Source organism: Hippoglossus hippoglossus, chromosome 21, assembly GCF_009819705.1.
Source record: "Hippoglossus hippoglossus isolate fHipHip1 chromosome 21, fHipHip1.pri, whole genome shotgun sequence".
Taxonomy (NCBI): Eukaryota; Metazoa; Chordata; class Actinopteri; order Pleuronectiformes; family Pleuronectidae; genus Hippoglossus; species Hippoglossus hippoglossus.
The window spans coordinates 21,094,111-21,117,305 of NC_047171.1; the positions used below are offsets into that span (position 1 = coordinate 21,094,111).

The window sequence follows — 23,195 nt, forward strand, 5'->3', positions numbered from 1 at the left end:
ATGTTTGAAATAATGTAAAGAGCTTTGAGTGGTCATCAAGACTAGAAAAGCGCTATATAAATACAAAACCATTTACCATTTTCTGTAAGTATTACACTATAATTTCAAAGCTGGGATTTAACTATATTTATTTTAACTGTTTCATTTGGCTTGAACTTGTCCTGAAACATCTTCATACTCTGTAACCTCACAGATGCTTTTCCTGCCCTGATCTTTTGTTCCCATTCATAATCGGTGACTTGATGAATATTTTACTTTTCATGAAGGTGTTTATAAAAGAGAAAATCTTGCTTATCTCAATAACATTCTCGATTACGAAACAGTTTCTTCTATCAGATACTGCTATGCTGATGTGGCTGTTTTGGTTTCTTAACACTACTGCTACAACTGCAAATACTTTTTACATGCATCTTGAAATATGGATTCTAAAGTCCTCATACAACTCCTATACACAACCACAGATGTGCATATTGTCAATGTGTGCAAAGGCCATAGACACTGGTTAGCAAGTCTTATTCTCCGTGTCTTTTGGTCTAGAATGATTCTGTGCAGCACTGCATTTATGTCCCATGCTACATTTAGTGTGACCAATACTTGAGGAATATTTCTAGATGTGTGTGTGTGTGTGTGTGTGTGTGTGTGTATACTGCTGTTTATTTTATTATGACACTGAAATGAGGACCCCCCCCCCCTGTTAAAAGCTCATTTGATTTCAGGCAGCTCACTCATCAGAGGGAAGCAGTCCTTTCTCATGTCACTTGATTGAGTTTATTAACTTTATGTATATTTTCATATGGTGTTTTGCTTGGACATTGTGATGTAAATAAATTCAGGTCATAGAGATTAATGTGTGTGTGTGTGTATGCGCTTAACAAAGTTATTTGCATTGTGAATTAAAATGGTCTATTCATTAAAAATGTTAGGAAGATATCTGGGGATAAATCTTGATTGTATATTAGAGAAGTCATAAATATTGATTTCCTGATATCTGAATATGAGTGTGGTGTTTATTCAAAATATTTGTTCATGCTGTTTCCACATTGCAGCCACACATTAATAATGACATCTATCTTTATGAGGGGGAAACTGACATTATGTGTGCAAAAAGAAAAACATGCATGAGAGCAACCCCTGCATTATACTTAATATCTATAAACATGTAATGTTTTCATCAGATTTCCTCCTTGACTTCTTGCTGCTCCACCATCTTTGCTTTGCTCGCTCTCAAACGTTTGCTGCGTCCAATCCAGAGGGAAGCCCTACCTCCATGCTGCCTTTATTAAACATCGTAATTTTGACTTCCAACGTCCAAAGTAACGACAAAGTAGAGTGATGAGTCAAAATGTTTGTAAACCTATGTATTCCTATCTGTATTTAGAGAAAAATTAGAAAACGAATATAAATTATATATTAATGAAAATATATATTGTTTGATATGTATATTTTATAATATGTTTGAGAAAACGTTTTTCTTTTGAAAATTGCATCACACGTTTTAATAATTTTTTGATATTTTCTTTCTTTATTAGTAAGAGAACAAACAAACAAAAGGCAATAACAAAAAAACCGAGATATTTGTTGATGTTATGGGTTTTAACAGCCTTTTGTGTTATTAGATTTATAGATCAGGTTTTATATTGTTCAATATAATTAAAGAAAATAACAAAACTATGATTTGTATAACTAAATTTACATTTGTGTTTTTTTTTTAATTGCCAATAGGTTTCAACATTTTAAAATAAAACTATGTATCTTCTTTTATTTTTAACAACATATCCTCCCATGATGAAGTGTTTGAAAACATCTTAGCAGAATCTTTTTGTGGTTTCTTTTCCTGGTTTCACAACAGTATTATTACAGAAACATTCTGGAAACGGACAATGACCGTGAGATGAAAAAAAACGAATAACGAGGTTAGGGCCGGTCCCTGAACGCAGCGCGGTGGGAGCGGGCGGTAGCTGCTCGTCGCTCGGGATCAACCCACCTCGCTGCGGCGCTGCCCGGGTACACTGGCGCCTCGCTGCCCCCTCCGACACACACCACTGACACGGTTTTAGCGGAAAATACACAGCACAGCCCCGCAGCCATGGCGTCCGAGGTGAAGGTGGAACCGGCGGACAGCGAACAGGACGAAGAGGAGGACGTGTACGAGGTGGAGCGGATCATTGACATGCGGCTGGAGGAGGTAGGAGTTACAGGCTAACGGCTAACGTAGCCTCCCGGTCAGTTGGGCAGACATGGCCGCTCTCACGCTCCAGCACGACACAGCCCGACGGTGTCCACACACTGTCCTCCATCAGAAGACACGTTGATAACTCGACCCAAACGCATTTCGATGCATGTACTCCCCAGGATGTCGTTTATTCATCAGCCCCTTTTGTTGTGTTAGCAGCTCGTCCATGTTTAGCACCGTTTTCCTGGTGTTGATGTCGGCTCCTGTCTCTCCTGCTGAGGCCAAGGACGGACGCTCTGCAAGCTTGCAAATATCACCCAGCTCTCGTTATTGTCCGCTAGCGCAGTGACTAAATCCCGGGGACGATGTTAGCATCATTTCTGCTTTAAAAGCAGCTGAAGGGGAAACAATGTGAATTTACTAACGCATGCTAATGTAGCCGCAGTATTTGAAGCTGCACGGATTCCACACCTGAGCTGTTTGGTTTCCTCGATTTTCTGTGCATGTGCAGAGAATTGTCATATTTCATAAAGCAATTTAAAGTTATGTTGCTTGCATGTTTTATTGGTTATTAGTACCGAGAGCATGTGTTTGCTACAACGTGGACCTTTCCCATTTGTAGTAGTTTGTAATGTCAGCTTTCATTAGGACTCCCAAACAGGGTTGGTATATATTGCAGTTTTAGTGTATAGTTGTATAAAATATTCAATTATTGTCGTGCCTTTCAGAATTTTTTTTTTAAATGTAATTTTACTCTATTAGTCCCATAATGAAATAAAAGTTTCAATATTACAGCAGCACGAGTCAAAAATAGGCATCAGTAAGTAAAGATAAGTGTAAGGATAATAATACTTAGGTGTAAGGAATATAAAACTAATATATACAGTGAAAAATATGTACAGTGAATGGATTGCACATGAACCATTGTATTGCACAGACAGAGTTAAAGCCCATAATGGGTGCATTCTAAACAAGGACAATGCACAAAATCATTAATCTCAAGATGAGAAGAGATGATTTAACCATCAGCTAATTTCCATCTGCAGTCCTTGGGCAGGTACACACTAAATCTAAAACACACCAAATACTAAAGCGGTTATTTACATACAACACAGACAAATCTACGAGTACACTTCAACATATACCAGCTCATTCAGTAGACTTGAGATATATATTGGTGTTGTACACGTGGTGTGGTTGTTTCTGATTGACTTCCAGTAATAACCATTATTTCTTCACTTGTTTTGTTTTTAAAGTCACAAGAGCAGTGTCCCACTTTCACACTTAAACATTAACTAGACTCTCGTGAAGGGATGTTTGTGTGAGTGGGTTGATGGAGGGGGTTGTTTTTCTTCGACAGCCAAGTTAAATTTTTACTCACTCTGTCTACATCAAGTGAGCAAATTAAAGAAGTTTTTTTTTTTTCCAAAGCTTTTTCAATCAAGTTAATTTAGAAGAATAGATGTAAAGAAGGGGGAGTTGCGCTGGAGAAACATGTGTATGACAAAGATAAAAGGGTTGCGTTTTCACTGCAACATTTGAAATGCAAAAAACACCACTCAGAGTTGTCTAATGTGGTATTCAACAGAATTTTATTGATCTCACTGTTAAATTAATCTTCTCCCACAGCAAGCTATTTCAAGACTGAAACATTTACCTTTGCTAAAAACAATATCTCCAGCTTCAGAGCAACTGTCACTGCATATTCAAAGTAGCATCACTCAACAAATAAAAAAAATAAAAAAGTTTAGACAAGTTACACCAGTAATGAATTACAAAGCAACCCTAGTGAGTCATTACCACTTTTTGGCCCTCACAGTATCTGTGAAGAAAATCTGAGGACAATGGAAGTGAGCTTTGTCTACTGCCAGCTCTCTAGCTAGATGCACTCAATCAAACAGTGTTTGTATGTTGGTGCATTGTAGCAAATATAAAAAAACTGACTAATATAATTCATGCAATCAGTAATGCCCAGAAAAATGTCCACCGTTCCCGATTCTACAATTACAAATTTGATCTAGTCTGTCAGCCATGTCTGCATATGTAACCACAATCTGGAAATGTATCCATCGTACCATCATACCTGAACTCCATGCTGTATCTTTTGTGTCTGTTTTCAGGGTGAAGTGCTCTACAGAGTCCGCTGGAAGAATTACTGCTCCGACGATGACACTTGGGAGCCAGAGGCTCATTTAGAGGACTGTCGAGAAGTCCTCTTAGCCTATAAGAAGGCCACGGTAGAAGCTAAGGCCAAGAAAGAAGCAGAAGCCAAGAAGAGCGTGGTAAGTCTAAGTGACATTCAGGTGTGTATATTAAGAATACTACGGACACTGTTTTCCAGTTCTCCCTCAGTTTTAAGAGGGAGATTTCATCTAAATGTCTTTTTATTTATTTAATCTTCATTTGCCTTAAGGAACTCTGCAAAAACACTTGGGCGCAGCACCTCAGCCTAACTATGGCAGGAAAAACTCGAAACAATACTATTGTAATTGTAGAACATTTACTGCATACACTTTTTAAATCTTACTCATTACCTGGTATTTTGATCACAGTTGTATAAATTGATTAACTCCACAATACAGAAGCTAAAAAGTTGTGCTCCAAGATGATAATTCATTCTGTATATATCTGCATTGGACCAAAATATTTACTTAGCTGAATTAAGTATTCCCCAGCCCCCAAAATATTTTGCTGTTTTTAAACAAATAATACTATTTGTCATTTAGTCAGTGTCTCTTTGCATAGCAATAAGATTGATCATTCATATTGTCCTTTTGAAATTAGAAACTTCCTTCAAAGAGCGACGTGTTTGATGCAGACTCAGAGAGTGACAGCGACAAAGACCGCCCGGTTCAGATGCCCATCAAGAAGAAGAAAAAGAAAAAGATCCGGGAAGAAGATGAATTGCCTATGAAAGACAAAAAGAAGAAGAAAGACAAACGAAAGGATGAGGTGAGGCCTCTGCCTGCTCCAGAGACAGAGGAAGAAGAAGAAGAGGCAGAGAGGGCCCCTACTCCAACTTCACCTTCCAAGGAGAAAAGGGCTGATTCAAAAAAGCGTCTGCTTGACTCTGAAGAGGATGACGATGAGCTTGTCCCCTCCAAAAAACACAAGAAGGAAAAGGGAAAAGACGGAGTAAAGCACAAGAAAGAAAAAGTAGAGGAGGGGAAGAAAAAGAAAGCGAAGAAGGATCGAAAGATTGAAACCTCTGACGAGGAGGCAGCTGCTCCTCTGGAAGATGACCTGAGTGATGGCCCATCAGAGTCCCAACTGGACGACAATACATCAAGAGAGAATGTAACGAAGTCGGCTGAAAAGTTACGTTTGGACGACAAGTCGAAACTGAAGAAGGGAAAGTGGGAAGTAAAGCTTCAGGGCATAAAGGACCTTGTCCATGACAAAAAGAGCAAAAAGCCAGACGGCGTTCTGAAAGAGAGCAGCCTCCAAAAACTGAAGGGCCTCACCTCAAAAAGCAAGGAGGACAATGCCCCACACTCCGACTCAAGTGATAGCTCCACCCTGCATAAGAAAGTGAAAACCAAAGGGCAGGAGAGCACGTCTGCGACACTTAAAGCCCAGTCTTCCTCCACATCGTCGTCGTCCTCATCTTCTGTTTCATTAGCCGCCAGCACCAAGGTCAAGGAGGACGATGTGGCTAAAGAGGAGTTGTTGGTACAGAAGGACCCCACAGGCTCCACTAACCTGTTTGAGAAGTTCCTGTTAAACTGTGAGGCCAAGGATCGTGCCCCTCGCCGGCAGCCATCTCATCAGCCTCCTGTAGAGAAGAACAGTGTCAAACTAACAAAGGTACAGTATTAGTAGTATGGATGTTTTTCATGAATATCTCTGAGTTGTTAACAGTAACCGGATGCTCCTCATTTGACTTTTTAGCTGTAGTTGGAGATTTACATGCACAAACATGCTTTTTAGTTCATTCAGTTTATATTGTTTATAAAATACATAAAACATTTAAACCTTATTACAACCTATCAATCGTCATTTTGTTGTCTAAGATATGGGGTTGTGTACAGAACCTGCAAACGGCGCTGAGCTGCTCTGATAAACAGTGATCAGCAGCGTACTAACAAGCTTCTACATCTTTTCACAAAACCACCTTTTTTTACTAGACCTAAAACTAATGACTACATAGTGTAGCTCTGTAAGGTTTACAACACCCGTCACTACCAGTTTATAGTTAATAAGCTGTAATAATTGTCCTAAGCTAGGATTTTATGATTATGTTAGACTAAAGACTACAACTAGCTTCAGAATAAAACACATGCAAGAAGCGTCAAAGTATCAGTAGTAACTGAACTCACGTTACCTTACTGCTGAAAACGGACAGAGTGGCACATGGAAATTTACAAAATGTGGGTTGATGACATCTGGCAGATCCCCAAGGTCACAGTAAACTGCATCACTAGTCTAAATTTATAAAGAACGTATGCAAATAATCAAAATAAGGTTGTAATGACATTTTTACTGTATCATAACAGTCTCAGAAAAAAACAATGTCCTACTCAGTGGACGTCCTCTGAACTGCTACAGTTATGATGTGAACTGAAAATATTTTTACATTTCTGTGTTAGCCATACATTTTTTTTTTTTATATCAACATTGGCCATCACTAACTGCTCTTTTATTTTTCTGTTTCAAATGAGTTAATAATCAATCATTGTCGAGCTGCGTGCAGCGCATGGATTGGTTCCAGAATAACCATGACATGATTCAAGTTGTGAACCTCTCTGGGAAAAAAACAAGTTGGTCACAATGCTGTTCTTTTTTCTTCTTTGTCAACATTAGCTACTAGGAAAACTGGAGAAGATCACCAAGCCAAGCAAAGAGTCTCCAGCTCAGAAACCAGATGCTGAGAAGACAGAGAGGACTAAGCAATCAGATGGTATGCACAACACTCATAGGGGGAAAAAACCTTTAAAAATCATAAGTTATGGATGTTGGTCATAGTCGCATCAATCCAAACTGACTGCTGTTAATGTAACACCAGGTGAGAAAAAGGCAAATACATAAATGCAAGAGGTAAAACCAGGAGGAAAAAGTTAAGATGTATTTACACTTTTAGCCTGTACTGCAGTTAGCCCTAACATTTAGAGTTGATGTTAGTGATGTTTTATCATAGTTATAAAAGATTATATTCAGTCTCCCATATTAAGTACTATTTCATAACAAGCTGTCTATACACTTCTGTATTTTGACAGAGAAGTGTAAAATCAGTCACGTTTGTTTAAATGTTTAATGGATCTTCAATTTAAGCCATTATGATTGTGTAATGTTAAGATGTGGAGTCATTAAAAATGATTAGAGGCATGTGAAATTAAGCTAGTAGTATGGATCTTTTTTGTTGTATAACTACCTAATAAACATGGCAGATAAGTAACCGGTTATAACTACCTGGAATATGGAATGACAATCTGGGAAAATAAAAGAGGCTAATGTCGTCTATAGGTTTGATTGTCAGCTTTGCTCTTTATGTGACATCCATAACAATATATGATGACTCGTCTACTCCCCTTTAGGGTCCAAACCAAGCCAGAGTTATGGCTTCAACCTGGACAGCGATGAGAGGGAAGGAGAAGAAAGTACTGCAAAGCCGAGGATAGGGGAGGATTCTCGGGAGCGGAAGGATAGGCCAGAGGAGCCACAACGGCCTAGTTGGGAAAGGAGATCTTCAACAGATGAGAAGAGGAAGAGGAGAGAGGACAGTGAGCCGAGACGCCTCGTGACTGATGACCATAAGGACTCCCAGGAGCCGCCAGAAGGTGCTGAAAAATATGTTGCATAGTCTGGTGCCCACTGAGCACATGCTGAACGTAAACACTACCCCAATAGGTCCAACTTTGTTTCATGAGTAATTATACGGTTACCTCCTCACTGTCAATTTTTGACCTTCATAATATGTAACTTTTACATTGCACATAAAAAATTACGTGTGCAAAATGTTCAGAGAGAGTAGGAGGTGAAGGAGATTCATTACACAGGGTTCCAGACTGTAGACTAAGAAAGCATCTCTCTGCATTGTGTGTGATGTACAGACAAGGGCCAAGCCACACTAAGTCTTGGAATGGACCTCAATCTGGACTGGATGACTCTGGATGACTTCCAGAAACATCTAAATGGAGAGGATGAGATCCTGTCAGGTCCACCATTAACACCCAGTAAGTGTTTCCATATCATCTGTGACAATAAGTTGTCTGCCATCTTGTAGCTCAACTTCATATTTGGATAAATATGTTATGTTTTGGCCCTTGGTGCTAAACTATACAAAGTAATGTATAGAAGAATAGTGAGCATGAGTGAAGGGGGCAGCGCTGTGCATCTCACAACACTCACCATAGCGGGGCATTTTAAATATTAAGCAATATTGTCATGACATTTGTGTATATATGTAACTGGAAAATTTTGGCTATAAGCCCTTGACAGCATTTTTACCTGGGCAAAACACAATTCCAACACCAAGCAACTTAAACGGCATTTGGTAAAACATAGAAAATACATGCACACTATGCATGCCCACAAAGCTAGCCCCGACAGTCATGCTACTTCATGCTATATATATAAATACATACAGCATATGTCTTATTACACAGCGACTAAACCTCACTGATCCAGCAGCCAACTACTCCCACAGCCGAAGAAGAGCAAAAATAAAGTTGACTTTTGCCAAATACATAAATTATGTCTTATAATCTTCAATGTCTTTGTGTCACTTAGAAATGAGGCCCGACAATTTCAGCCCATTTTTAGTTTTTGGGTTAAGACACCCATTTACTACAGGAAGTGCCAGGTCCCTCTATGCCTTACGTCAACAAAGAACTGCTTCCTACAGAGGCACAACACAGATTAAAATGCAAAGTGTATACAGTTATTTAAAGCTTTTTCCAATATGTTTTTTGGTTTGGTTTTATTTAATTGGGGTCAAACTTAGTTAGAAATCTCAAATGGTGCCAAAGTGCCCAATCTGGACATTCTGAGTAAATTTGTCTCTTCTAAAACCTCTAACTTTGCTCAAGGTTTTGGCCTCCAACTGCTTGATTACATATGGGATATTCGGTCTAAAAGTCAAAACGTTTGTTAGGCAGAAATTAAATCTTTAATTTAGCTTATGTTGTGATCCATCTTCCTTTACCTAACATTGTGAACACACAAACGTGACTTGCGCACATGAGTCCCAGTCATGCTGCCACAGAGCGCTGGTGGCCTGTTAATTATAGGTCCAGACGACAGGCTATGGTCCAGACCCAATATTCTGGACATTTTTGGAGTTCATGTCTTAAAAACAGCTAATGCTAACAGCTGCATTAGCACTATGTTGTCATTAAAACTAAACAATACTGTACATACATTGTCTGCATGTGAGAATTGATGTCCTGTTTTGAAAGTTGTTATCCTGCGGACCTGCATAGATGGGAGCAGGGTATTGTTTTCACCCCTATCTGTGTGATGATAGCATACTGTGCACATGTTCAGAGGGCATTATAAAAATATAAAATGTTAGCATTGCCTGATTGTGGAATATATAATCACATTACAAGCTTTTCTTTAATGTTGTGTCCAAAATATGCCCACACTCTTTAATTGTTTGTTTTGGTATTATAAAAGGAACATTTTAAATGCGTTTTTTATTGTATCTTAAATATGTTTTAATTGCAAGATCACTAATGTGTACTTTCATTTAAAGTACTTAAACTTTGTTTGGCTCTGCTTTGTTCTTATCAGGTGAGCTGCGGGATGCTGTGAAATGTGGAGATTACATGGCTGTGAAATTGGCACTTAATTCCAAGGAGGACTACAATCTAGACCAAGAGGTATGTACCCTTGTAATGTCAACATTTTTTGTTTTAGTAAATTTTAGTAAATTTTTTTTTTTTATTTAACTTAATTTTTATCCTATATTTTATTTAGTTTAATGTTTATTTTTAATTGACCTGTAACTCTAGGCCTTGTAACCCTCCATTTCCAAGACAAAAATAAATTTTGCAGCTTGCACCTTGGTTGCCCCAAAGTGTATGTGTGGGAGTAGTTGTGTGAATGGCTTTGAACAAAGGGATTTATTTTTCTTTCTTTTATGGTTAAGCAGTATAACATGATGCTGTGTTTACAAAGGTTTAACAAGTGTCTGACCAGGTCCTCTGCATCACTAATACAAAACTGACACTGCGTTAAAAATTCACTTAATTTTCCAGATGGAGAAGCAACAAAGAGTCTTAAAAAAACAAAACTCTACTGTTTTTGTCTCATAAAGCATATTTTAGCTATTTCAAGCAAAGTTGCTTGAAGATAAAAAAAATTGTTGACACACATACATAATCTTTTTTTTTAATTATTTTTACTTTATAATTTTGGGACTTCAGAAAGTCTTTTCAGAACCCTTCCAACAAAATTGCAAGGTAACATTTGGACATTTAGCTCATGGGCAACATAACAAAGCTGTAATAACTCAAGCACGTGCATTCAAAGGATCTTTATCCATACATCATTTGTAAATGAAAAGGGTTTTTTCCACAACTGTGCACCAAGGAATCTGTTTCCTCAAGATCTACACTGAGACTTTCCTGTGTCATATCTGCCAATAATTCATCACCTCAAGATTTTTTTCACATCTCCAAAGAACAATCGCTTTTGCAACAAACCCAGGTAAGAGTATAACCTTAAATTCCTTTTACTAGTATTATAGATATAAATATATATCAGTTCAGCAGTTTTGTTATTGTGTAATTGTTTTACAAGGAAGAAATTGAAGTACAGCTATTGTTTGTTTTTTGTGTTATGAAGCAGAATCAACTTTCCCGCAAAAAGTAGATACTTAGTATGCGTTAAAGGACAATTAAGCTCATATGAGATCTTACTGAATTTCTCTGTTGTCCTATGCATTAAGTTATGTTTAGTTTTTATTCCGTCAAACATATTCCCATGGGATATACCTTATCAATACAATGTTGATGGGGCTGATTGAATACATTTAGTTATATACCATAATTGTAGTTTTGATGACTTTAAACAGTGAGTGAGCCATCTTTGTGTTAACTGGCATTGTTTATATCAATGTTGATAGTCTGACAAATTCAGTCACATGTGGGTCAAACTACAAAATGAAACCCTCGGCTGTTGTCTCACTAGTATGCTTTGCATGCCAGCCACTGTGCCACCATTGTTCTGATGTTTAAAATGGCTCTGTAATGTAGTTTGATTTTACATTGGTAGCTTGTACACTGTCAATATTTCAAATGTATTAAAATGTGTGCACATTAGAGACGTTGTCATTGTCTTGTCTTGCAGTGAACAAACCAATGGAAGAGGACATTGAAAATATGAAGTACCAGGACAAGATGAACCCCTTCAAGCAGGTACATACTGAATATGCTTTAGAACATATATCCTCATCATAATCATAGTACCTAATTTGTGCCTTGCAGCATGCACCAGCAGCTATTATATTTAGTATGTTTTTGTCTTTTATCTTACCACCTAAGAATAGATTTTATAAAAACGTTGATATTATGTTAATGGTTGAACACCATTAATGGGTTTCCCATGTTTTGTATCAGTCTCCGGCCTGATCCTGGACTCTTTCTTTTCAGCCACATTGAAGATGTTGTGCTAAATCACCAGTTTAATAGATTTTACTGTAAAATTATTGCTATGCTAAGCATATTCTTGTATATATATATATAACGTCCAAAGTAACATTACTTGTTTTATTGCAAACCATGAATGTAGGTCTAGTGTCAGTGCATATTCTGTTCCCTCCATGTAGCATTTCATCCAACACCCCATGACTACATTTACTTGGTTAGACATTTACAATGTCAAAACACTGCTTGATCCAATAAAGCCATTAACTGTTCTCGAATGGGTCACATGTGGTTTTTGTACTGGAGATTTGTGAGGTATCAGGGCTTTTTTTCCCTTTTGTCTGCGTTTGGCTAAAAAGTGATGTGTGGCCATCACGTTGACTTTTGTTTGAATGAGCCTGGATCTTGGTGGGGCATTTCCAAGGTGTTTATACGTGAAACAGCTGTTGAAAAGTGTGCAAGGGATTTTGACAAGGCAACGCCAAAAAATATTTTCTTGACTTATCACCACCTTAAAAAATTACTTCCAAACTAAATTTTAGTTTTTGTTTCCCTCCCCACTTTTATTTTCCAATGAATGTGTGTTTTAAGTTCACTTTATCAAATTATTCATAGGGTCTGATTTGGTGATGAGTCTTACATATACTTGTTCTTTTACAGGCATGTACAATTGGTGAGAAGAGGTCATTTGAAGGAGAGAGGAGCTTGATTGAAGAGAGAAGTACGAATGATGCTCTTAGGTTGACTGCTAACCTTGACAGTGCAAGAAATGAAGAGGGTTCTCCAAGCATTAAAGAGAACATACTACAAGTTTTGGATTGTCCAAAAGATGTCGAAGAAATGTTATGCAGCCCAGCCTTTACAAACACAGAGCAAGTGACAATGAGGGAACATGAAAACATCCTAAAAGGTGGGAACGATATAACTGAGTTCAAAAATAATGATTGTGATTCAATCATTGAGCAGAAAAGTGACGTAAAGAAAGACCAGAGGCAAGCAGAAGAAGATGAGATGTTTGATGACACGAAAGGTGGTTCATCAAATGAAATGAGTTTGGATGCGGTATGGATGCTGACAAGGGATGATGAAAAAACAGTAATAAAGGACATAGCTGACAAACAATGGTCCCCTCAGGAAGCAAATGACTCAAATGATGAGGCAGAGGATGTGGTGGCAGGTCAGTCCGATTGTACAGATCAAGCTCAATCTGAGATGGACACAAAGGAGATTGTAAAAAGGCGATCACGGCGCTGTGGGAAAACTTGGGAGAAGAAAGAACCAACACGATCAAGTCTAAGGACCTGTAAGAAAGTGCTTGGAGCAACACCTTGCACTGTAGAGGAGAAAAAAGAGCCATCGAAGAAGCATTTCTGTTTATATTGCAAAATGGCTTACACCCAACTCGCAAAGCATTTGGAGAAGAAGCATGCTGAGGAAACAGATGTTGCCCACGCAATACACTTTCCCAAAGGTTCCAAAGTGAGGCAGACTTTGCTTGACCAAATTCGCAATAAAGGAGATTATGAGCATAATTGCCATGTTGTCAAAAGTGGCGAAGGGGAAATCTTGTCCAAGAAACAGGTGAAAAATCCCACCATATCTGTTCGTGACTTCCTGCCCTGCCAGCACTGCTTTGCTTTTTACCGCAAAACTGATTTATGGAGACATGAGCGGTCATGTAAGGCCAGAAAAGGAGATCAGAAATCCTCTGACAGGACAAATAAAGTCACCAGTACTGCCCCTCAGCTGCTTCCAATGTCAGAGTTCTTAATTGGAGGCTGCGAGGAAATCATCCATATCATGCATCAAGATGACATCTCAAGGCATATAAGAAATGACCCACTTATTTGTAAATATGGCAATGCATTGTCTGTTAAGTATGAACATGACAAGTCTCAGTTTGCGTATATTGCACAAAAGATGAGGGAACTGGGTAGATTTGTGCTAGCTGTAAATGAGCTTGACAACAGTGTGAGGTATTTGCATGAATTATGTCTACCATCCAAATTCGCATTGGCAGTTGAAGGGGCCAAAAGAGCTAGTGGTTTTGATCCCAGTTCCAGTAAGTTCAAAACGGTCTCCCTTGTATCAAAAATCGGCTACTCTTTGAAAAGAGCTGCAGAAATAGCTTTTGGGGAAAGTCGCATGACAGAGGACAGTGACACTGAAAGTGAAGTGAAAAAGTTCATACAGCTTCTTGATACAAAATGGAGTGAGTGTTTTTCTCGCAAAGCTCTTGCATTGTCTTTAAAACAAGACGTGAAAAAAGTTGAAGTGGACAAATCAACTGTGACAGAAGATTTAATGAAACTACATAGGTTTATCGCTGGGGAGGAAGATGAAGCCAGGGAGGAGCTGAAAGAAAGTCCTTCTATGTCAACATGGAAAAAGCTCAGTGAGGCCACTCTGGCAGATGTTTGTCTGTTCAACAGAGGAAGGGTAGGGAATATTGGTAGAATGCTTTTGCAAACTTACACTTGCAAAAAGAGTACTGGAACATTTCTGCCCTCTGCTGATCAGATAAGGAAAAGCACAAAATTGGAGTTGGACCTAGGTGCCTTTTTTACAAGGTTGGAACTAGAAGGTCAGTATGGAAGAAACATGCTGGTTCTGTTAACAGAAAGGATGGTTTTGTCAATTGACTTGCTCATTGAAAATCGACACCAAGCAGGTGTGTCAAAAACAAATCCATACCTGTTTGCCAGGACTGAAGGTCCGTCCTTCATCAGAGGATTGGACTGTTTTCGGAGGGCTGCGGTGGAATGTGGAGTTAGAAACCCAGAGGCACTTCTGTCCTCATCATTAAGAGAGCAAATTGCCAGCTGCTGGCAGCTAATGAGCCTGAATGAACATGAATTGGACCAAGTTGCCAAGCTGGTGGGAAAGAGCAGCGAGGAGTGTTACATGCTCTCAAGAAATGCATTGCAGCTGGAGGAAGTGAGCAAACAACTGCTCAAGATGGATCGCACACTGCCATCCACAAGTCCACCTACCACTACAAGAGATGGTGAGTGATGTTTGCTTTTCTGCTTTGTGTCCTTTGATACCAAAAGTTGTTTTGTATATAGTCTTGTTCTTGTTCTCAGACTTAAAACTGAGTCAAAGTCCTCAGATGACATTTTCTCATTCATCATGCAATAATAGATGATCAAACAATTTTTTGTTTCATCCCAGTTCATTCTTGATAGTTTTTACGTTTTCCACATTCCACAAGAAAGAATTGTCAAGCTATGTAGTTAACATAGTTCTGTAATTTTAAGTTAAGAAACTATGGCATTATTAATTGAATCAGGATCTTCTATCTCTAATACAACCATGGCTCTTTGCATTTAGGAACCTCATCAAAGCCAGCTTTAAAGAGAAGACCTTGGAGCGAGGAGGAGCAAGCTGCAGTGAAGCGATACTTAAGTGATTTTATCACAACAATGAAGGTTCCAGGCAAAAAACAATGCAATGCTTGCATAGCTGCTGAACCAGATCTTCGTGGAAGATCTTGGACAGACGTCAAAAACTATGTACACAACACACTACAGACAGTCCGCAGGAGAAATAACCAGCAGAAGTCTGAAGGGAACGTTAACATTTTGAATCCAAAGAGTCCTAAAGCTGGAGGCCAAACCACAAAGAACGATTTGGAAGATGCAAATGTTGTCTGTACAATGACAACAGTGCACCCAGATCACTTGACAGGAAGTTCAGACTATTGTATGACGATGGCTCCACCAATAAACTTGAGAGAATCATCCACACCATTCCCCCAAGAGATGATTTCAACTTATGCATCCTTTAGTTCCACTACTACAAACATGGTCCATACAAGTCAATCGTTGATGTCAACCTTCACACCATTGAATGCTACTGATACACAAGTAGTTCCCACATTTACGCCACTCAACACTACAAATGTACTTATCTCTCCTGCATACACTTCAGAGAACAACCACATTCTTCCACTATCTTCATATACACAGAATGCAGCAATTTTGCAACCCTCTTCTGTGTACTCCATACATGACACTACAAGTTCAGCAATGATTCCTACTTTTAGTCCGCTAAATGCTCCAAGTACCTCAATGGTCCCTACGTTCACATCATTAAATACCTCAAGCCCACCTATGATTCCTGTTTATTCCCCACTCGATGACAGTAGTCCTATTGTTTCTTCCTTCACACCTCTGAACCATTCAGGTACACCATCTTACCCCACAGACCCACCTAGGGCCCCTACAACTGCACAGGTTGTACCAACAATTCTTGGACACACTGTTCTCGATACAGCACCAGTGGTACAGGAAGGTGCACCCATGTCTACTACAGTAAGACAAACCAATACTGGTGAGAAACCTCAAAAGAGAAACAAGAGGTTGTGGAGCGAGGAGGAACAGGCAGCAGTGAGGCGTCAGTTTGGAGACTTCTGTAAACTGGTCAAAGTGCCAGGCAAAAAGGATTGCGATGCATGTTTAGCTGCTGAACCTGCCTTGAACAGCAGGACATGGAGGGAAGTTAAATATTTTGTACATAACTCAATTCAGTCGATGAAAAGAAGAGGGCATGCTGTTGCCTCCAAGCAAAGTGGAGGACAAGAACCAGAGACTCATAATTTGAACGCAGATTGGGATGGTCCTGTTTATCTGTCCCTGTAACTTTTTGTAACGGACATGCTACAAAACAATTGGTGATCTGTGACACTTTGGAGTTATACGAGCACTGTGGCTTTAACCTCATATGGGGCTTAACATTTGAGCAGATGTGGATTGTTGTAAAAAAAATGTCATGTCAGTGAACCTCGAACCTTTCCAGACTGTCCTGCCATTCTTTAAACCACACCTTTGGAAAAAGAACAAGATTTTGGTGGACTGTTGCATGAATATACACTAAATGGGTGGAATTAAGGACATTTGTATCGTACCTTTGGCTCAGAAAAAAAGCTAATATTATTGTTTGATATGTTCAGATTGCCTATACATATGTAACACAGTCAATTATATAACGGTGTCAATTTGTCAGTTCATCACAGGTTATCATTAGGACGTGTTCTAATTTAGAGATTGGATCATTTAGTGAATGGTAATCTAATTTTGCCAGGATTTGCAACCTGCCGCCTGTACAAGTAGCCACTGTTGCACCTGATCACACATTTCAAACGATGATAATCATGAAAACAGTGACAGCAACCAGGGCCTTTCTCACCCTGCACTGAGCAAAGCTGGTCTCAGTGAGTACACTCCCAGAGGAATTTCTACCCTTGTTTACTTTAAAACTTAACATACACATCAATCTCTCTGCCCTCACTAAGTAGAATTTGGGTGAATTACGATGATCAAAACCTACCAGCACAGTTTTGCAGCCAATCCCTCCAAAACCATAGATGTGTGTTGACTTGCTTTCCTGAATGCCTGATCCAAGTGTACTATATTCTTGCTTTAGCCAGTAGCCTATATTGTAGATGGCCCCTGATAGCCTGCAGCAGTAATGACATACTTTCCTTGTGGATGTTAGTGAATTAGGAGCTCAGTGTTTATACCTCGCACTTAAATATTACAGTTTTCTGAGGATCCTGTTGATAAATGTTTCCATTTTTATTTTTTGTTCATGTTTATTAGATTATAAGCTACAAATAAGTTTGGTTTTATTTTTGTATTGCTATACAGTAACTGTATAGAACATGTTAGTACTTATTGATGTTTGATGTACTCTAATTTAAGATAATACACTACATTGGTCTATTTTGTTTTACATTCTTTTAATCTTTTATTATTTGTATGTTTGTGACATTAATATCCAGTTGCCATGATCAGATTGCCTTATTTTGATTATTTGCTGGATTACACTTTTTGTATTAATGTTGATTGCATCTAGCACACAATATCAATAATTGTTTTAAGGGTTAAAAAATGCGAACCACCATATTTGGTAAACTTGCATTTAAAGATTGTTTTTACAGAAGTGAAGCAGCATTACAATTCCAAAATTTAAGAATGAAAACTAGATAAAAATGAAAATGTTATTTTGTTATTGCAAAAGTTAAATCACATTTTCAGATAAAAAAAATGTTTGATATAAATTGGTCAAATCACACATGCGACAGAACAGAAGGTAACTAAATTCATATTTTACTAGTTTTTTATCTTAAACTAAAAAAGCAGTTTAATAATTCAAAACAAACTGCACAATTAATTTTATGTGGAACTTAGATTATATATTATACCTTACAAACCTTGTTGAAGGTTAAAAACAAAATATAGCAGAGGTACAACCTGCATTTACTAAAAGTAGATGGGTGCTTTGTTTTAGTCTCCTTTCAGTTTCCAAAATTGGCCATTGCAGTGTTATTTTCAAGCAGAGCTGTTGTTCAGTTAGGCCAGTTGACTTTGTAGTTTCTTTTGTTAGGACACAAAAAAGGAATATTCATCTTAGTGATCAAAATGAGCAGGCAGCACTGCTGCCATTTGTCAAGGACGAAGGTTTTTGTGTTATCCTCAGTAGCAGCTATAGAGTAAACAATGTCCACACTTTTCATGCTAAATGCATTAATGCAGACACTGGTCAGTGAACTGATCACCAATGGCAAACAGGTTTTTCCTGTGTCATGACAGGAATATATCAGTATTGCAGATTATACATCACTTAAAGTTGCAGTCCAGATACATTTGTGTTTGGAAAATGATTCTGTTGAAGGTCACCAGTGCTGTTTGATGTTGCAAAGCAAGGTTTTGCTTTTCTTTTATAGCAGATATCTTCTTTTTTTTTTATTACTGTTGTATACAGAGTGCGTATTACTCTTCATCCTGCTGTAACTATGTTGCCTCAGTTAATCCTTCTTATCAAGTATTGTAAGGAACTTCTGCTTGGACAATAAAATGTTCCTTGGCTTAAAATTTCAAGTTTTTCATATGAAAGAGACAATTTGATCTCATTCCCCAGACTTTTTGGAATATGAAAGCATAAGTTTAGTAGATTTTATTTGCAAATATAGTATTGATTTGACTAAAGAGTCTGCCGTGTTGCTAGCAGCTCTCAGAATGTGGTTAAAAATACAAATGACTGCAGGCCAGCATTGCATGTTTAGCATGTATGTTCAGCATTTTAGTTTTGCTATTTATTAAAATCAATATGTGGCACTCACTGTTGATACTTAGCAAGCTGCCACAAATAAATCAACATATGGAAAATACTGAAAAGTTCCAATGTATTTTTGGGTCATTGTAAAATTGTAGTAGGCCAGAGGACATTAGACATCAGTCCCTCAATGTGGCCAAGGACACATGCTGTGACACTGCTCAAATGATGTGGCCACATGCATCCCAGATCACTTCTTACAGCTGTCCACTTGTGATCAGATCACCCAAGATGGATGTTAATGTCGGATCTGTGATAAACTGACCACCTGTCCGAGCTGTGCCTTCCTCTGGCCTGATTTCAGCATTTTTTGGTACCAGTCCCCCTCAACCCTGCAGAGGATTATTTAGATAATTGGTTGGATGCAAAATACAAAACAATCGGAATAGCACTTATGTTGGGGGCAATCCTCCACAGACCTGGAATTTTGTGCACAGTTCATTAACACCCTTTATGCACCTTTAGTATCTCCAGCACATTGTGTCACACGTGTTCCAGCATAGGAACTAATGGAAAAATACTGAAATACATTAAATTCAGCATTTGTCCAGAATCCTTAACTCGTCCAGAAGCTGATTAACTAAAGACGGAATACATTTGTAGAAGAGTATTTACAGCCTTCTACCTTGTTACTGATGGACTTTGCAAAACCCTAGAACCTGCATTATTGTGAATAAATTTGTTTCTTCAGCCTCGTGCAAGAAAACTGCTCAGCAGGGTGTTGTAGCTTTAAAGATGCTCTAGTTGATACATACAAAATAACATGTACATTTTGTTGGCCGTTGTAGAAGGAAAGTCTCATCACAAAGTTAACACTGAGGCCTCTGTCTGAGAACCAGATGTCAGTGTGATCACAGAAAAGCTTCACTATGTCTTCTGATGCCCAAAAAGAATTAAATAACCCTTTTGATTACATTTTTAATGTTAATTTTCAGGGATTCCTTCTCCAACAATCCACAGCAGCAAAATGAGAAGCTGACCATGTTATCGCCTTCATCTGTGACACTGGAGCTTTTCATTTGTGTGTTTGTCCACAGGACGTCAGTGGTATGTCCCTGAGCATGCTGGCAGCAGCGGGGGGGCAGGACGACATCCTCAGGTTGCTGATAAAGAAGGGGGTGAGGGTGAACGGACGACAGAAGAACGGCACTACAGCCCTAATGCACGCTGCTGAAAAGGTAAGTTGAGAAGAGAGGGGGGTCCTCACCTGTACTGTAGTTTTTGTACAATACATTTCACCTAGAATTCCCACAGACGTCATGAATAAAACCAAATCTATCAACAAATAAAACATGTGAGATGTTTAACATTAATTTATGGCTAGTGTATAGTAGAATAGTCTAAATTGAATCACGGGCACAAATTATGCTTCTCCTTAATTAAGCTAAATTTATATTAATATGTGTAAGAATTTATATTTCTTTTAAATGTGAAGACTAATAAGAATGTTGTGTAAATATTCCTTTAGAATCAAAGACAGTTTTACCGCACTACAAGTAAAGCTGTGTATTGCTCTGCACTTGGAAAAGGACAAATTTTAATGGATTAAAACTATTTAATCTAAAACACAGTGATGTTGGGAATCTCCTGAATCAAGTATTGGATCAAGTTTGTATTAACCACCTATTTTCTGTGGGGGGTTCTCACACCTTTAATTTTGTGTCCGTCCTTTGTCAGAATTTCCTGACCACTGTTGCTATCCTGCTGGAGGCCGGCTCCTACGTCAACGCACAGACACTCGGCGGTGAGACGGCGCTGATGAAGGTAATGTATCTGACCATGTATCTGAAACTGAACACTCGGTGGGATCTGGACATGAGACACAGGTTGAGTTGCTAAAGATTTCCTGTCACTTCACTTCAGGCATGTAAAAGAGGGAACGCTGACGTAGTGCGCCTCCTGCTGGAGTACGGAGCTGACTGCAACATCCTGTCCAAACACAAGAACACGGCCATGTACTTCGCCAAGCTCAGCAACAACCTGATGGTGTGCGACCTCATCAAGGATCACATCGGCATGTGAGTGCTTCCCACAGCTTTGTGTGTGTTTGTATGTTCGGGTGTCTGTGCATGTGATGGAGAGCAGACAGCTATAGAAACTGTCTACTTCCACCAAGGCCCAACAGTACTCAAATTCAATTAAATTGCCAATATAAGTCCCGTAAATATACCATATATTGTTGTGTTTTTGTTCATCTATCATCCTGTGATTATTGTGCATGACTCTTTTTTTATCCTCTGTCCTTCTCTGTGTCAGATTGTCCAGTGTGGCGGAGGACTCCATCCGAGCGTACTTTGAGTCTCGCCTGGTGCTGCTGGAGCCAGTCTTCCCTCTGGCCTGCCACAGGCTTTGCGAGGGGCCAGACTTTTCCTTGGAGTTTGGCTTCAAGTCGCAGCCACAACCAGAGGGTAAAACACAAACATCATCAGCTCTGTGAACAGCTGGATGTGTTTCTTAAATACACAATAGCAGTGTGTCTACAGGACTTGGCAAAAGTTTTAAAAAGCATTGAATTCACTTCTCTCAGAAACACGGCCTTACAGAAGTTTTTCGATAGTTTTACATTTCATTTGAAAATAATTTCCCTTGCCTGCTGTAGACAGTAATCTTTGCTGCGTCTTTTTATAAATGGGCTACTGGGAAGTGAGCTAGGAATCTCATCTTCTCAATGACATGTTATAGAGTTGACTTAAATCAATTTGTTATTTTTAATTGCTTTATCTACTCTTCATTGACCTGCAATTTGTTAAGGTGAGGTTATATTACTACAAGTTATTGTTATTTTTATATAGTTCGTTCTGTCATTCTGAATAAGGGGTTTGAAAAAACATCTGTGTGGTCTTAGAAAGTCGGTGTGTGTTGAAAAAGAGAGAAAGACTTTTATACTTTCACCTTTTCTTCTGTCACAAAACCCTTGTTCCCTTGCTCCCAATCCAGGTTCGGGAATCCTCCTCTTCATCTTCCACGCTAACTTCCTGAACGAGATCACAGCCAGGCTCTGCGGACCCTGCAGCGTTCACGCCGTGGTGCTAAACGACAAGTTCCAGCTGCCCATCTTCATGGTTGGTTTTTAAAACCCAAAGTGCTGTTCGATTACAAGAAAAACTAAATTCACAAAGCGGTTCATCTCAAAGAATAAAAAAACAAGGTTGAGAAAATGAAAAATTATGATAGAATTCAAACCTCATTTAACTTTTCACAGTGGTTATTTCTTCAGTGGTAGATATCCAATGTATTCAAATTCAAAAAGCATTGCCTCATACATTAGCTTGTCTCCGAAAAAGAGTTTGCCATTCCTGCATAGGGTCCATGTTACTTTCAACACTACTTAAGCCAGTAAATTTGATCATCAGAGGTTTTACTCATTTGTGCAAATGTGTGCTGTTGTTTTCTTTCTGCACGACCATTACGCATATACCTCCACCAAGGAGATCACCATATCTAGCAATGTGGGGGGAAAAGCCTGTTTATCCAGATCCCTTCCAAAGTTGAATGACTTCTTCCATGTCTCACCCCTCCATAACATTTCATGGAAATAGGCTGAGTGTGTTTTGTATAATGTGTAATGATTCACAGGATTTGCTGTGAGAGATTTAATTTTCAGGATAAATTCTCATTATGCTGATTTTTTTTTTTTAATCATCTTCAAACATTCAGGATAGTCACTTCATCTATTCCTTCAGTCCGGTCCCAGGGATCAACAGACTCTTCATTCGACTTGCAGAAGCACCGGCAGCCAAGGTAGCTCACACACACACACACACACACACACACACACACACACACACACACACACACACACACACACACACACACACACACACACACACACACACACACACACACACACACACACACAGGTACTGTGCACACTCTAGCTCCAATTGATGTCATCAGCGTAAGATGGAGACGTTCATATTGTGGATATTTTGGCCTTGTTTCTGGATAGTGGGAAGAAGTGGAGACACATCTTTATTTACAGTCTATGCTCCCCAGTTTTTAGGTTTACCTCACACCAAAATATCAAACTTACAATTTTCTGTTGCAGAAAAAAACCCAGAATTTGTATAATTCAGTTGTGGATTGTAATGAATCAGTTGTGGATTCTTTTAACAACGTGCTAACAGTCTTATTTTCCTGATGTTCTTTTTTCTTCAGGTCAAACTCCTCATTAGTGCGTACAGAGTCCAGCTGCAGTGATGGCTAACACAGTGAAACACATGCACCTTCACACGCACCTTCTCTCACACACACACACACACAGACACACACACAGCAGGAGCTACAGCTGAAATGCTCTGCCAGACTCACGG

At 38.9% G+C, this 23,195-nt stretch overlaps 1 protein-coding gene and 1 long non-coding RNA gene across 6 annotated transcripts; both read left to right on the plus strand.

Moving 5' to 3' along the window:
* The first annotated feature begins 1,878 nt into the window (after positions 1 to 1,878).
* mphosph8 (M-phase phosphoprotein 8) lies at positions 1,879 to 23,165 on the plus strand. Of its 5 annotated transcripts, none has more exons than XM_034575081.1 (14): positions 1,908 to 2,185; positions 4,294 to 4,455; positions 4,958 to 5,980; positions 6,977 to 7,073; positions 7,708 to 7,950; positions 8,224 to 8,346; positions 9,908 to 9,996; positions 19,920 to 20,060; positions 20,560 to 20,646; positions 20,746 to 20,900; positions 21,139 to 21,290; positions 21,820 to 21,944; positions 22,540 to 22,623; positions 23,041 to 23,165. In XM_034575081.1, the coding sequence occupies exons 1-14, from the start codon at positions 2,087 to 2,089 to the stop codon at positions 23,080 to 23,082; spliced, it is 2,622 nt and encodes an 873-aa protein (XP_034430972.1). In that variant the 5' UTR covers positions 1,908 to 2,086; the 3' UTR covers positions 23,083 to 23,165. The 5 variants fall into 5 exon arrangements, with proteins under 5 accessions (XP_034430967.1, XP_034430968.1, XP_034430970.1 ...); XM_034575080.1 differs by having other exon boundaries at positions 1,919 to 2,185; positions 4,294 to 4,476; XM_034575076.1 differs by lacking the exons at positions 19,920 to 20,060; positions 20,560 to 20,646; positions 20,746 to 20,900; ... (2 more) ...; positions 22,540 to 22,623; positions 23,041 to 23,165 and adding exons at positions 12,424 to 14,770; positions 15,097 to 16,844 and having other exon boundaries at positions 1,879 to 2,185; positions 4,294 to 4,476.
* Positions 17,838 to 18,642, plus strand: LOC117755358. Its single transcript, XR_004612583.1, has 2 exons — positions 17,838 to 18,056; positions 18,109 to 18,642. It is a non-coding gene; the product is annotated as an uncharacterized LOC117755358 (long non-coding RNA).
* Positions 23,166 to 23,195: the final 30 nt, after the last annotated feature.